The sequence below is a fragment of the Scomber japonicus genome, chromosome 7, assembly GCF_027409825.1.
Source record: "Scomber japonicus isolate fScoJap1 chromosome 7, fScoJap1.pri, whole genome shotgun sequence".
Taxonomy (NCBI): Eukaryota; Metazoa; Chordata; class Actinopteri; order Scombriformes; family Scombridae; genus Scomber; species Scomber japonicus.
The window spans coordinates 11,454,928-11,470,288 of NC_070584.1; the positions used below are offsets into that span (position 1 = coordinate 11,454,928).

Genomic DNA, 15,361 nt, shown 5'->3' on the forward strand with positions numbered 1-15,361 from the left:
AGGTGGTTCATTAGGTATAATGACCTCAGTGTGACCCTTAAAGAAAACTGGCTTGAAGGCATCATCATCTGATCAATAATTATGCTCACAAGAATATTTTAACCTCTTCACCAGCCAATTACAACATCATTATATCTATTCATTTGTTAATATTTTTAACAGTCATTGGCATGAAAACAGGGTTGGAATAGCATCTAACTTCACATTTGCACGTTATAATACTTCTTAATTTCATTTTTCACTCTAATCCACATGGCAACTGACCTTTTGTTTCATTGAATGGAACAGTAATGAGACACAAGAGGTGGCAATCAACATCCTTTCAGGCGCCTTCCAGGTCCACTGTTCAGACAAAAAAGTGACACACATAGATGTGGACAGCTGACTTCACTGCCTTCCAAAATTAAAATTTGCCTATGCCAAAAAATTAATAACTGAGGACGCACAATCCAATTTGAATGCATTATGTTATCAACAAGCCGCTGGGGGACGAAATGAGGAGAAATTAGCCACTGGACCACATGAGATAAGGCCTGTTAAATCTGTGCTGCTTTCACACAAGATTATGATTGACTTGTGTTTTACGCGCGCGCACACACGCGCACACACGCACAAACAAAGAGAGAGACAGAGGATTCCTTTGGCCGGTCAGACGGTCTGTACTCTGGACGTCTGGTTCCCTCGAGAGGGCAACACCTGGTGACGTAACCATTGCAAATTAAACCGTTGCAAACTGACACGCAACACACACACTACTTGTGTGTGTATGTGTGTGGCCCTGCAGTGTGAGCGCGGATGGAGAGACGGAGAGGGAGGGAGCGCAGAGCGAGAGCGCATCAGGACCGCGCAGCAGAGAGCGACAGTCACACAAGGAGCCGTCTGAGCCGAGTGGAAGGACGCACTTCCCATCGCGCTCTTGTGAAAACCACGACTGGTCTGCTGGACAGAGGTGCACATTGGACCGCACACACATAGACAAACACAGACAAGGACATATGTGAGCGGGGTGCGTCTCTGCTGAGTCTCCATCCAGGATTCAGGGATTTTGCGCAGGTCATGGCATTTGTTTGGTAACTAAATGAACAATGCACTCTGCTGGCGACAACTAATTCACAAAGATGAGTCACCAAGCGGGTGGTCGTCAACACTCAGTGGTCCACTGTGGTCTTCTCAGGAGGGACAAAGTCCGGTAAGCTGCTCGGTTCTCACCCGCAGAGCGATAAGCGTCTCTCGGTCACCTTCTGAAATGATGTCTTTTGGCGACGTGCGTGGCGCGCCACAGTGCGTGTGAGTGACTGACCGATAATCTTTCTGAGAGAGAAAGAGAGGCTGGATAAAAACAGCAGCCAGGCTTTCAGGCAGCGACAGCCAGACACCCAGGGCAGCCATCTCGCCCATCTCACAGCTTCTCAGACCCATGCAGGATGCCCGGAGAGCGCCGGGGAGTCCTGGTCCAGCTCAGCCCGAGTTCATGACGCTCTGGGCGGCCTCGTCATGCGTCTCTTGCCCGAGCCCAGCGCCCAGTCCCTCCGGCTCCTCTTCCTCTTTATCTTCGTGATGGGGGTGGCCCCTTCACCGGCTCTCACAGCCGGCTGCCCCGATAGATGTGTGTGCGACGACCAGCTTGTGGTCCAGTGCGCCGGGCAGGATCTCACCCTGTTCCCTAATGACCTGCCCCTGGCCACCCGGCAGCTCATCATCTCCAACAACCGCATTGGGGATCTTCCGGCGCTGCAGCTCAACTACCTGTCCGATCTGGTGTATCTGGACTGCAGCAACAACTCTCTCACCGAGATCTCCGAGTCCACCTTCGGGAACTTGCGGAAACTGGCCTATCTGGACTTGTCGTTCAACACCCTGCTGCAGATCGAGGACCGGACTTTCGGGCCTCTGGCGTCACTGGTGATGCTGCGACTGACGGATAACCCGAGTCTGGGGGAGATCCACCCGGATGCCTTCTCGGAGAACATTGCCCTGCAGGTGCTGGATGTGAGCCGGAACAACCTGACGGTCCTCAACATCAGCAGCCTCATCGCCCTGCCTGCTCTCCGGTCTCTGGGGCTCAGCGGAAATCCCTGGAGGTGCGACTGTGACACGGAGGACCTCTGCCTCTGGGTGCAGATAGAGGGCTTCAAATTCCAAGGTGAGGATGGATGGAGTCTGATAGATGTTCAAAACAAACAGGACCATTTGGGGGCGTGGGAGATCTAATGGGATGAATTTTCTTCTCATGATCATTAAGGACTTGGCCTTAAAAGAAGCTTATGTCTGTAAATCAAAAACACTGCTTTCTTTGCCAAAATCTGGCCTGCCTGTTCAGATAGCAGCACAGAGACATCTTGCAGGTGGTTTTCTGTTTTTTTGTGTGGCTCTGGAGGCAGGATCCTCTTGCAGGCCAGTTTCCTGGCAAATAAACAAACAGTTGATCTGCTGAAACTATTCGCTAAAGACGCTCCAAGGTCTTATCATTTGTTATTGTCACATCAGCTCATTTAGATAATTTGATTGCAGCCGCTTGCTCCATTTAGTCCCTGATGGTGGGCCCCTTATTACACTGTTGCTTTCCCTTTATTTCTCATGCACATATTTATCTTCCACACAAGCAGACGCACACACACTGCCATGTGCTCTCCCACAGATGAGACTCTCTTTCTCAGGCACGCACACACACACTCAGAATCCAGAGCTAATGGTTTGACCTCAGAGTCAGTGCAATCTGAAGATTTTGTTCCCCTGTTTCTCTCTGCAATAAGATCTCCTTAAACTGCCCTTCACATCTCAATAATGTGTCAAGTTTACTCCAACAAATCAGCAGTCTTGTTACATTTTCTTGAAAAGCAAACAGCCTTATCCAATGTCCATTCTTAAAAGCATCAGGGATTGAATTAAAATCAGCAAGAGTGGGCCTTGCGATCTTCTTGATGAAGACAAGTGATCTTTGCTTGTAAATGTTAATGAAGCTTAGGTCTAAGAAGGTGAGCTGGGTTAGGTGTAACAATGTGGTTCTTGCTTATAATAGTAGTCTTAACAGTCAGTGTGCTGATCTTACTGCATTGTCTGCCTGGGTCCTGAAGGGAGTGATAATGCTTGTGCCCTTTTGTACTTGTTTTTTTTTTCTGGCTACCCCCTCCTGCCATTCACACACACACACACACACACATAAATGCTGCGTGCACCTGGGTGTGCTGGCGCTCCCACTGCCTTATGCTTTGGCCCTTCAGTCCAGATGGTTAATGATGGTGCTCAAAAAAGCTGGACTCCCATGCTCCCATTAAGGACAGAGTGTATGTGTGTACCGTGTGTGCGTGTGTGTCTGTGTGTGTCTGTGTGTGTGTGTCTGTTTGTGTGACTCACTCCACTTAAGTTTATGTGAGTCGAAGTGGCACCTATAGGTTAGGGTAGACCCTAAAGCCAGGGCCTGTGGGAGACGGGAATGAGATTAAGGGACAAGGAGTTTGAGAGGAAGGCCACGTGAAGACAGCGGGTCCCCAGAGTTGTTATCCACCTTCACTTTGACTGAAGTACACTCAAAAAGAGGCACACATATGAACAAGCACAGACACATACTCACAGATACTTACTGCTCTGCTCTTTATCCCACCAAATACCAAATCCTCACATTTCTGCTGTAAAACCAGAGAGAAAATATTGACAGAAGGGCTTTCGAATAATAAGTGACACACTCACTGCAGAGTTTTTGTGCTTTCAACACGCACACAGCTGCAATAAATCACTGCTACAGTAAAATGAAATCACAGCTATATCACACATCACACAATGCTTTTAAAGGTGTACACGTGACCAAATTACACTCCCTCAGAAACACACATAAACATACACTCTATCTCTCAGGCTGACAAATGGTGTATTGATATGACAACTTATAAACAACTACCCTAACCAGTTTAACAGAAGGAATGGGGTCAAGGGAGCGTGTTTGTGTGTGTAAGAGCATGAAGTGTGTTTCTGTGGTCATGAATGCCCTCCGATCTGACTGCAGGGCTGTGAGTCTAATGTGCAGAGATTCCAGCTGTCGTTACCTCTCAGTATGAATATGAATCAGGTGTATGCAAGTGTGTGTGTGTGTGTGTGTGTGTGTAAATGTGCAATGTCTTCAAATACTACGTACTAGTGCTAATGAGGCATACTGTTGGTAGAGAAGTCCTGTGTTTGTGCCTGTCTGTGCAATTGTTTGTTACTCAAGTTCTTTTTCAGTTCCAGTTTTTCTATTGTTTGTTAATGCTTGTTTGTGTTTTCCTGTGTTGAAGTAAGTCACTCAGTTTGTCAGGCATGCGTCACTCTGAAAAGGTTGACATGACTTAACTCTGGCAGCCACCAAAGTCAGAGTGTGACTACAGGAAAGCAGCGAGGTTGGCAGGTGCATTTGAGTCATCGCTCCATAGGAAAGAGAGACAACAGAGCGGTAAAAGAATATCATAAAGACTGAGTGGATGTGTGTGTTTTTTTGTTTTTGTATTTTTTAAATGCAAGAAAGGAAATATAAGAGCACAGAAAAGACATTGTGAAGATGTTCATTAGGTTGTGACTGGATAGTGGAGTGGTAGGTGCTTCTTGATGTGCTGGTTGTTTCTTCCTGCTATGTGCAATTACAAGAAAAAGGAAATCTCGTACATTATTAGCTAAACTTGAAGCTGCATTAATTGATGTTTTTGTATTAACAATACATCAAATGACTGTGTGTAATGTGAAAAGGATCCCTTGTAGTGATAAACACAGTCTGCAGTGGACAAGCTGCCCACAGCTTTACTCTTCTTGTTCAGTCACACTGCTCTCATCAGCATTGTTTCCAGCAGCAGGCAGCTGTTTTCAGCCATAAAAAGCTTTTTAAAATGAGCGTTCACCACTTGTCCAGCAGCGAGCAGGCAGACAAGTGACTGGTGAGCATATTAAGTTTACCAGGCACACAGAAACCAAATTTGCTTTGAGAATTATCCTAGTTTAACAGTTTTAAATTTAAAAAAAGAAAACAAGAAAATAGAATGTATGTGTGTGTGTGTGTGTGTGTGTGTGTGTGTGTGTGTGTGTGCGTGTGTGTGTGTTAAAATGAAGGGAATAACAAATAACAGCATATTAACACTGTTAAAAAGGGCTTAAACACTTTCATGTGATTAAATTACTGTGAAAAAAATACTCATATTAGCCTAGTTTGCATGTCAATTAACAGTTTTAATTGACATCTATACTGAGATTAGTTTCAACTGCACCACAGGCGCTGTTTGTCAGTACTTTTTGACTCTGTGTTGGCACATTTTCTTTATAATTCCCTTGAAGTATTGCACTTTTCAGTTTGTTTAGGTACAAGTGATTTGGCTTCTTCAGGGCTCTGTCAATTGTTTCATGTGATAATATCTGCTGGTTGGCATTAAGCTTCATATGATTGGGGCTTGTTTATTTGTATTTTTGTGATGAAGTTATTTCAGAGTAAGTTATTTTTCATAAGGTGTCTTTATTTTTTTGTCTACCAACATTTTCATCTTCTTTTAGCGTGTTCCAAAAACCCGTGTTCCCGCCCTGAGCATCTTAATATTCACCATCTACTCTTCACACTTGACATTTCCTCTCTTGTCATAATGGAATTTCAGCATGTTGAACGACCTGCTGTACTCACTGTAGGTCGATTTTGACAAGTGCTCAAACTAAATACACAGAATGTTAAGTGGCTTGTCCCCTTGCTGCCAGTGCTGGTGGTGATATGGCTCCAGAGTTGGAGAAAAGTATTTCTGGCTGCTTGTTGGTGCCCTGGACGGCTCACAAACCCAAGGCAAATGGCCAAGGCACAGGGCCACAAACAGGGCGAGAGTTAAATATTCATAAAAATAGAAACAGAAACAAGGGTTTACAGGTTCACAAAAGGAATAATGAAAGAAACAAGTCGGGTTTACACACCAAGCAAACCAGATTTTTCTTTAATGAAAGTGAATTAGAGATTACCGGAGATGGGATGAGAGGGCTGAGAAGCAGCTGAGAAATTGGCCAAACAAATTAAGATGGACTTTGCAACAGAGAGATACCGGAGAGGGAAAAGAAAAACAAGCAGACAATAGAGGTGTTATCAATTACTGGTGCCCCAGATCTGTCACTCAAATTCATTAAAACATTCATTATGACAAGGAGGCATCGGCTGAGTTTAATACAGGTAGACGATACATTATTTATCAGCTGGAACGATTTCTCAGTCCCATCTGGTGCAGAGAAGCAGATCGAATTCAACTGGCCTACTTGTGTTAGCGTAGTCACTATATATTTTTATGCATTTTGCGGTGTGAGCATGAAACCAAGATTGATGTGATGCTTGTGTGGGTGTGTTTGTGATGTGATCACCTGAGGCACAGAGGGGAAGTAGTTTAGGTTGTGTGTGCATGACTCTAAGTGTGTTTGTGTGTGTGTGTGTGTGTGTGTGTGTGTGTGTGTGTCTCTGGGGCCAACTGATATGCGAGCCAAGAGAATAAAATTGGAAACGAGAGAGGGGAGAGTGTGAAGATGACAGAGCAAAACTGAGAGAAATGGAAGGACATAGAGTCAAAAGGAAATGGAGTGATAAAGGCTGAAGGGAAGACACAAAGGGAGAATAAATGTTAACGTGCCGGAGTAGGAATGAAAAAGTGGGAGGCGATAAAGAGAGCAAGACTGATAAGACTGAGCGATAGAGGGAAGAGGAGAGAGAGAGAGAGAAAGAGAGAGAGCTGTGTCTATCTGACCTTCACTCTCTCTCCACTCATCCTTAGCTAGAGGAAGACGGGATCATATAGAGAAATGATGGAAAGGAGGATGGCGGTAATCTGACTAATGCCGTATTTGAGAGGAGAGGAGTGTGAAGGCGTGTATTATTCAGCCCTAGTGGATGTGATGGAAAAAAGGTCAGCTATTCTTAGTCTTCACCAAGCCCAGTATGATGCGTTTAGCTGGCTAAACAGTGGGCTACTTGAGCGCTGCTGTAAGAGGAGGGGTCCAAAAGTCGCACATTATAAGCTTCTACTATGCGCAGCTTTGGCAATTTGCAGGGAAAGAGATGTCAAAGGTCTGAGTGAAAACTCTGAAAAAATTTGGTTGAAAAGTGAAAGTTTTTTTATATTCTCTCTAACAATTGTTTCAGGGTTTAATTTCAATGTCTGTATTTCAAACTAAGTGTCGTGTAATGCCCACCTGGAAGACAGATGTGGATAAATCATATGAAAGAATATCTTGAATGACCCCATACTGTCAGCACTGAGTTTATTAGAATTACAATGTTTTTTAAATATGAAATTCACAACAGGACACATCAACATATTTACATTAAATCTGTTGGGGAGCTGCATCCAAAACACTTGAGATATAATGCAAGTATATCTCTGAAAAGAGGCAATCAATACATGTGGACATAGAAATGAATGTAAAGGTTTGATGGGTTATACGAGTGCCCTATAGGTGCTTTAAAAAGTCACTTTTCTTTTGACCTGCAAATCACAAGTATTCATAAATAATCAGTCAGATTTAGAGTGGCAAGTAATGATTATTAGTGTTATTGATTCATCTAGTGATTATTTTATGATGAATAAATCCTTTGGTCTATAACATAATAAAATATCAGAAAACAGTGAAAAATGCCAACCATACTTTCCTGAAGCTCATGGTGATCATCAGTCCAAAATTAGCAAGATATTCATTTTATTACCACAGAAGACAAATAATGCAGCAAATCCTCAGAAGTGAAAATATAAAACTTGTAAAACTTGTAAACTCGTATTAGTAAAGCTAATAATAAAAAATGTTTAAGCAATTAATCGATAATGAAAATAGTTGCTGATTAAATTTCTGTCTTGACTAATCACCTAATCAATTAACTGACTAACTGTTTCAGCTCTACTGAGAGCCTCTATCCAGTATCCTGCTTCCACAGGGAGGTCAGAGGTCAAGTTCAGCTACACACCAGCCACACAGAAGCTGGTATAGGGACTGATGAACTTGTGCAGGGACACCTCAGTAGGGTTGGAGGTTGAGGAGGATTCACCCGAGGATGTTTGTTTGACGGATGTTCTCCATTGCTGCATCACTATGCACACAGCCTGCTTGTGTATACACAAAAATGAACACTAGGCTTTGGATAACTGTTTGTGATCAGGCTGTTTGAGGATAAGCTTGTATCTATAGCTTCTGCCTCCCACTCTAAATGAGACCACAACCGCAGTGATCACCATATGCATTGGCATAATGAATCTGCTTATAAATAGCTCTGTTCCCAGTTCACAGAACGGGCTCTCTACCCTGCAGGTTAATGCCTTACAGCTCTGATCATCTGAATGTGTGTAATGTGAACATACTGGATGCATGCATGCATGTGTGTAAAATGCATACAAATTGAAATAAACCTGTTTTGTTTTTTTACTAGCTGGTAGACTGCAGGGCATCAGCACATGTGTTTGCATTCATGGTGTAGTCCGAAAAGCCTAAAAAAAAAAAAAAAAATCATCATTCCACTGCTCATGCCTCTTTTATGTACGTGAGGGGCAGAGAGGAATCAGAGGAAAAACAGATAGAAGTTCATCAAAGAGTCAGCAATGTTTTTTTGGCAGTATCTCATCCCAATACTAACCCATCCTCCAGGGAGGGGAGGAGCCCCGCTTTCTGTCAGCGTGTCAGCGTTGAGCTTCCAGACCATTCAGCTGATAATTTGATACAGAAACTTTTGTGAACTGGTGGCAGCAACACACTGAGCCGCTGACACACACTTATGCACAGGGACACATTACAGATATGTGCCAGATTGCTTATTTGTGGGTTCTCTTTTATATAGAATAGAAAAAATTCCATCAGCAGGTCCTTAAAAACGCTGCTTATGTGTGTTAAGTGTTTGTCAAGTGCAGTGTGTGCTTGTATCTTCAGTGTCTTTAAGTATGTTAAGTGTCAAATGTGTGCGTGTCCCTCTGATTGCTGCTGTTTATGTCCTCCACGCCCCTGGACTGCAGTGTGTCAGTGAGCTGTAGGGCTTTATGTCCGGTCAGTGGCATACTCCACAACACGGCCTGCATAGCACCACACTGACACCACTGACCAGTGATAATATTATCATAACACAATGACATCATGCCATGCACAGCAGAAATAAGATGGGTGTTAGCGTAGTTAGGGCAGATAATCTTGTTGACCACCATGCTCTGCTTCCAGCAAGATGCGGAAAACAGTGACATCTTGACCAACTACAGTATCGCAGTGTCTAAGTGCAGTACGAGGATGGACATTTCTTGCCAAAAAAGGAGAGTGGTACAGAGGGCAGAGGGGTTGTCATCCTGTATCTATCCAGTACTGCAGGGAAGCAGAAACAAGGAAACTGTAGTGCAGCAAGCATGAAAAAAAGTGTCTTCAAGGCTGCAGCCACTTTGCCGAAACTGCTGGGATTAGGCTGCACATTTGAGCTATGTGAGAGCAAAGAGGACACACACATATTACTCTATTTCAATCTCTCCGTCTCTCTCTTTCTCCCGCAGACACACATTACATTTTGACTTACATCAATTTCCTGAAGACTAACCACTACTTGCCGGAACCTAACTTTAACCACTGACCCAAAAATCAGCTTTTTTTTCCAATTGGGGAAACAGCTTTTGTCCCCAATTGGACAAACCATCCCCTTTTAACTGGTGTCCCTAAAAGTAGCCTATGACAGACAGAGAGAGACACACACACACACACGCACATACACTCTCTAACTTCAAAATGTCTTGTGGTTTAGTTCCTGGAGTACTTATCTCCTTCTGCTTCGATATCTACAGAATTATAATATGTGTGCTGCTCATTCAGACACTGAAATGAAGCTTTTGAATGTTTTTATTCTCTGCAGATTTAATGAACAGGACCTTAGCCAAGGCAAGTGTAAATTAGGGTCAATTGTAGCTTAGGTTGTAATTGGCAAAGACAGTATCAAAACCACTCAATTAAAAAGTTTGAGCTTCTTAAAAAAACATTTTAAAGATAGATTTCCAAGATGACATGCTTTTAAATCAAATTGCATCTCTGTATAAGCGCCTCATATGAATGAAATCTTAATATTTCACCCTAATACGGAGCATTATCCTCTAATTTGCTTTCAATAAAACTGCAGGCACACATATAAATATCAGCTGTGGTGAAAAATATATGGGCGGTGGAAAACAGAGACTAATGCTGGAAATGTCAAGGGCATTGTGCCAGAATGATGTCTGAGTGTTTCCCCAGCCTAAGTGATGGGATGAGTAAGAAAACACGGAGTGACAAAGAAACAGACGGTGAAGAGAGACTTAATGGAGAGTGAATCATTGCGGCTGACACCTTTTTCCTGTATTCTCCAGTAATGCTCAAATTATTGTTCTCTTATCTCTGATTGTAGGAGGCAGTCATGAATTCACTCTAAAGCAAATGCTCAGTGGCTTAGGAAAAATATATTTGCAATTTAAAATCCAGGGTGTTTTTCCTCAGCAATTCTGACTTGAGTTGTTGTTTATTATCTGCCAATATGAGTTACTCTGCTACATTTATGGTTGCCGAGGCTTAAATGCAGTTTTTAAACATATTTTTAACCAAGAGCAGCACTTTATCCTCATGGGACACTTGCAAAATGTCACTGAGATTGAAGGAAAGTGACAACTGAGGGATGAGAAAGGGATCAAGCTTATTATAGAGGATACTAATCAATAAAAATATGGTTTCATCAGCTTCAATACTAATCAGATTGGGATATCCCTGAAGACCCAGGACAAAAATGACATAACTATGAATATCTTTTGGACAAGAGGGAAATTTCCCTGGGTTTGAAATACTTTTATACCTAAACTACACCTGCCAAACGTTGGTTGAGCATTGTTTTAAGGCTTGTTTTTTGGTGTGAGAAGAGACAGTAGCAAGGTACATGACACAGTGAAGGAGGACAAATGAGATCCAAACACCCTGAGGGACCTGTTTGTATAGTCACTGATTGTAGCTCAATGTTCTAGCATGCTGCCATAAACGTTAGATCATGCAAGGTGACCCTACAGCGACCTCACTGCACACACACACACACACACACACACGCACGCACATACATATATATATATATATATATAAATACAAGCAACAAAAAAAAAACTCCCACCTTGCTTGAGGCATGCTTTGGCAGGGTAATGAGTCTAAGCAGATCAGCTAGCAAGCCCAGACCGTCACAGATGGTGAGAGTGACGGAGGGACGGCCACATGTACTGTTCGGCTTCACAGAGAGAGACAGAGAGAGATGTTGGGAAATAGATTGTTGGAAGTGTGTGAAGAGACAAAAAGAGACAGACTGGAGACAAGGAGATATTAAAAATATAGAATATAAATAATGGTTTGAGAAGTCTCTGCGTGTCCTTCTACTGAGGGACAGATAGAACTGGGGCGAGATGATGTGTTGTCTGCAGTACTGTACTTGAGTAGCAGCAGTTTCCAGTCCACTACATTTCAAAAGGAATATTGCACTTTTTCCTCTCCTACAGCTTACTAGTTAGGTTTCAGATCAGGATTTGGCATGAAACCAGTTGAAAGGCTTTTTGAATGAGTGTGAATAGGAAGATGTACTTTTATGAATTTTAACAAGGTCATTGAACTTTGTGGGGAAAAAAACATCTAAGACAAAAATTACTATCAAAGCTTTTTTTCTTATTCTTATCTCAAAAAATGTCTGGAGAGGATATGTAAAGATTAAATCAGTGGTTTCCAACCTTTTTGTCTTTTGAGTCCTCACAAAAAGGCAGTATCTTCTTCTGACCCAGTGTCACATTTTAGATGTCTATGAGTCGTTAGCAGCTCCAGTAGTTTCCAGATTTCTTGGAAATAACTGTTTCAGACTCAAAGAGGAGAAATTATCCAATATGTAAAGCAAGGATTTCACACCAAGTCCAAAAAATGTAGCACAAATTATTTATTTTCTTCTTCCTAGCCCCATTAATCATCTCATGACCCCTCAGATCTATCCTGTGAACCGTAAGGGGGGCTGGACCCTAAGGTTTCACCTAAACCAATTATACCAGTAAAGAGTTATTCACACAGTCTTATGTAATAATATCTTTCAGTCAAGAGGGCTGTTTGCTGTCTGCATGACTACTTCTACTTTGATGCTTAAAGTACATTTCATACACTATGATATCACTTTTAAGACTTTTGAACTTCTGCTGTAGGAGTTTGAATGCAGTACTTTAGCTTACAATTAAGTTTTCTTACATTGTTGCATTGATACTTTTATTTAAATAATAACACTGTTCATGTGAGTGTGTTACATACATCTGTTGGTTTATCCTCAGTTCGTCTGTTGCTACTGAATAACTGTACAATAATCTCCGCACATCCCTAATCACTAATCACCATAATGACTTGCATAATGCCCCCTGGCCTTATACTTGCTATTTCTGCCTATAATAAATCTGAAATTACACACACACGTACATGTACACAGATAAACACAAACACATCCATACATAAACTAGAGCAACCTCTGATCTGATTATTCTCTAGACATTGGACTTAATCCTGATCTGTTGTAACTTCACAGGACCTCCTTACACACGCGTATAAGCACACACACACACAGTCAGATCACAGCAGTCTCGATCCATCGCTTCGACAGGCCCTGCAGACATGACAACAGCATCAGCACAGCTTGTCTCCTCAAGGCTGAGAGACAAAGCCTCCTGGTGAGGTAATCGTTATGTTGGTATTGATCGGGTATCTTATCAAACCCCAGCAGATATAGTGTGAATATTTTACTCTGCAAGCTCATAAAAAAACCTTTTAATACCAATGAGCATTATTAACCCTAACTGACACACAGTATGTGTAATCTAATCAGTAGGTTAATCTGTTCAAGGGTTAATTTGAGGTTAAATCCAATAGGCACTAAAGGGTTTGTGAATGAGGATTTATGTTGATTTGTGTACAGACATCAAAGTGAGCTCTTTAGTTTCATAAGCCATCCTTTCAGATCAGACCTCTTCTAACTCTTTCCTTAAAACTGATGCTGCTGCTCCTGTGAAGTCCTGGCAAGAAGTCTAAGAAGTATAGATCATATCTGACTATCCTCGCCATCCTTCCCCCATCGTTCATTTCCATGTTCAGACCTTTGGCTTTATTGGTAGAAGAGTGCAGTTTAATTAACATTGTTAACAGCAATAATCCATCAGTGGACAGGACAGCAGCCAGATACAGTTCTCTTCTTTCCCTCCTCTCTCATCTTCTGTTTCCCCTCTAAGGTCAGACTCACTGCGTCTTCGCCTCTGAGTGTGAATCTGAGTGTGTGCAAATATTTCCAAAATTCCTCCTCCTGTCTGTTCTCTCTGTCTCTTTTCTGTTGCTGTCCCATCTTAAAAAGTGCAGCATCAGTCCGCCTGTCAATCCCTTTTTTCAGCTCTCACATCTCATGTCATTGTTCACAGCTTGAGAAAAAACTCTTTTTGTTTTTGGAGAACACAAGCCACAATTAAGCATGCGGGGGGTGGGAGGGGGGGTTGGAGGGGGGGTGGGTGGGCAGAGCATGGGAATTAGCAGAGCTGGTAACGAGAGTCAGATGAGCTGATAAGAAGCTGCGCATTTTCTGTTCTCCTCTTGTCTCTGATCACGCTATTAGATACATACAGAGCAAGCATCTCCCCCCCTTCTTTTTTGAACACACTGCAGTCATACTAATTAATATACGTGAGGGTACTGTTTATGCTAATACTGCAAAGGCACTGGAGCAGAAAGAAGAGGGCATGTAAAGCACTGATAAAAACATTGCAGCTCACCCTGACCTCTGACCTCTCTGTGAATATCTGAGTGAAAAACACACTTTAACACTAAACTGTCTCTCTGTGTGGCTGACCGTCGTCCCCATGGATGATTTTCATATTCCTCATTATGAGCGGCAGATGTTTTGTCAGGGAAAACACTCATCTCCTTATCTCTCTGCTGCTGCCGAGTGATTTGTTAGTGTATAATGATGTTCATGAGGGGGTGGAAGGGGTTGACGTGTCAAAGGCTCGCAGTCAAGTCTAGTCAACTTTGTGTGCATGTATGCTCTCGTGTGTGTGTCCAGCATAATAATGTTGCCATGTCCTAGACACCAAAGACCTACATTACTCTGAGGAAATCTATATTGTCACTTGGGATCATTTATCACAGAGGTTATCACTGCATTGTTAACGGCTGTTTGTGTGTGTGTGTGTGTGTGCGTGTGTGTGTGTGTGTGTGTGCATGTGTGTGTGTGTGTGTGTGAATCCTGGCTTTTGTTCATTGTACACCTTTTTCTCTGGAGTAATTACGTCCTTTTTTTCTCTCTCCTGATCCTCTTCATCTTCAGCCATATATACACTGCTCTCTTTTATAACATATCTACTCTTATTAATCCATGTCTCCTCTCTCCTTACTCCTCTCCTTCCCTTCCTTCCTCCTCCAGATGAGGGCCAGACAGTTTGCCACAGTCCCCCAGAGCTGGCTGGCCAGCGGTTGGCGGAGGTCGGCATGCAGCTGCGGGCAGACTGCCACCAAGGCCTGGGCTACTGGGACTACCTCTTCTTCATCGCCATCGGCTTCGTCATCTTCTCAGCCGGCACGGTGTCAGCCTGGGTGATGGGCGTGCTCATGGTGCTGTACGAGCGCTACAGCAAACGGAAGAGCGAGGAGCTGGACAGCGATTACGAGGACGATAGGGGAGGGATGGGTGGTGGAGGAGGAGGAGGAGGGAACCAGGGGAATGGGGATCTGAGCAAGCCTGGCATGCAGGTGTGAGACTGACATGAAACCACAGAGAGAGTGGATGAAATTGATCAAATGACACAAGACGGAGCGCAAGGAGGATGCGATAAGTGGACTCTAAGACCAAAGGCGCTGCAATGAACCAAGATCTGACTGTTTCTCTTTGTTACAGATTTAGATATCGCAATATGCTCCTAGACATACTGGACAGAAAAAGTGTGTGTACGTGTGTGTGTGTTCATGTGCGAGTGTGTGTGTGTCTGTAACAGAGACAGAGAGAGACAGACAGACAGAGACAGCAATAAGGATGACTATGCCTTCACTTCAGGAGTACAGAATGACCTCTGAGATTATTGAGAGCAATAACCCCCACACACAACCAAACAAACACACACACACACACACACACACACATACACACGCACACACACACACACACACACACACACACACACACACACACACACACACACACACACACACACACACACACACACACGCACACACACACACACACACTGTCCATCTCAGCACAGATACTCAACGGAGCTGGTTTCTCTGAGTGGAAAGATTTACCTGCATACTATGTGAAGTGCTCTTGAGCAACATGCTGTATAATGATAACAAGACATGTTAAGTAAGCGACACA

The 15,361-nt window shown here is 43.1% G+C and overlaps 1 protein-coding gene across 1 annotated transcript; it reads left to right on the forward strand.

Annotated features, from left to right (window-relative positions):
* The first annotated feature begins 1,494 nt into the window (after nt 1-1,494).
* Nucleotides 1,495-14,745, forward strand: LOC128361976 (leucine-rich repeat-containing protein 52-like). The gene is made up of 2 exons (XM_053322589.1): nt 1,495-2,143; nt 14,414-14,745. Exons 1-2 carry the CDS (start codon nt 1,495-1,497, stop codon nt 14,743-14,745), a joined length of 981 nt encoding a protein of 326 aa, XP_053178564.1.
* Nucleotides 14,746-15,361: the final 616 nt, after the last annotated feature.

Excerpts from the sequence above, each read along its gene's own strand:
- LOC128361976 (XM_053322589.1), top strand. The coding sequence starts at position 1,495 with ATGCGTCTCTTGCCCGAGCCCAGCGCCCAGTCCCTCCGGCTCCTCTTC. Across the intron at positions 2,144-14,413 it reads AGAGGGCTTCAAATTCCAAG|ATGAGGGCCAGACAGTTTGC; the intron begins GTGAGGATGGAT and ends TTCCTCCTCCAG.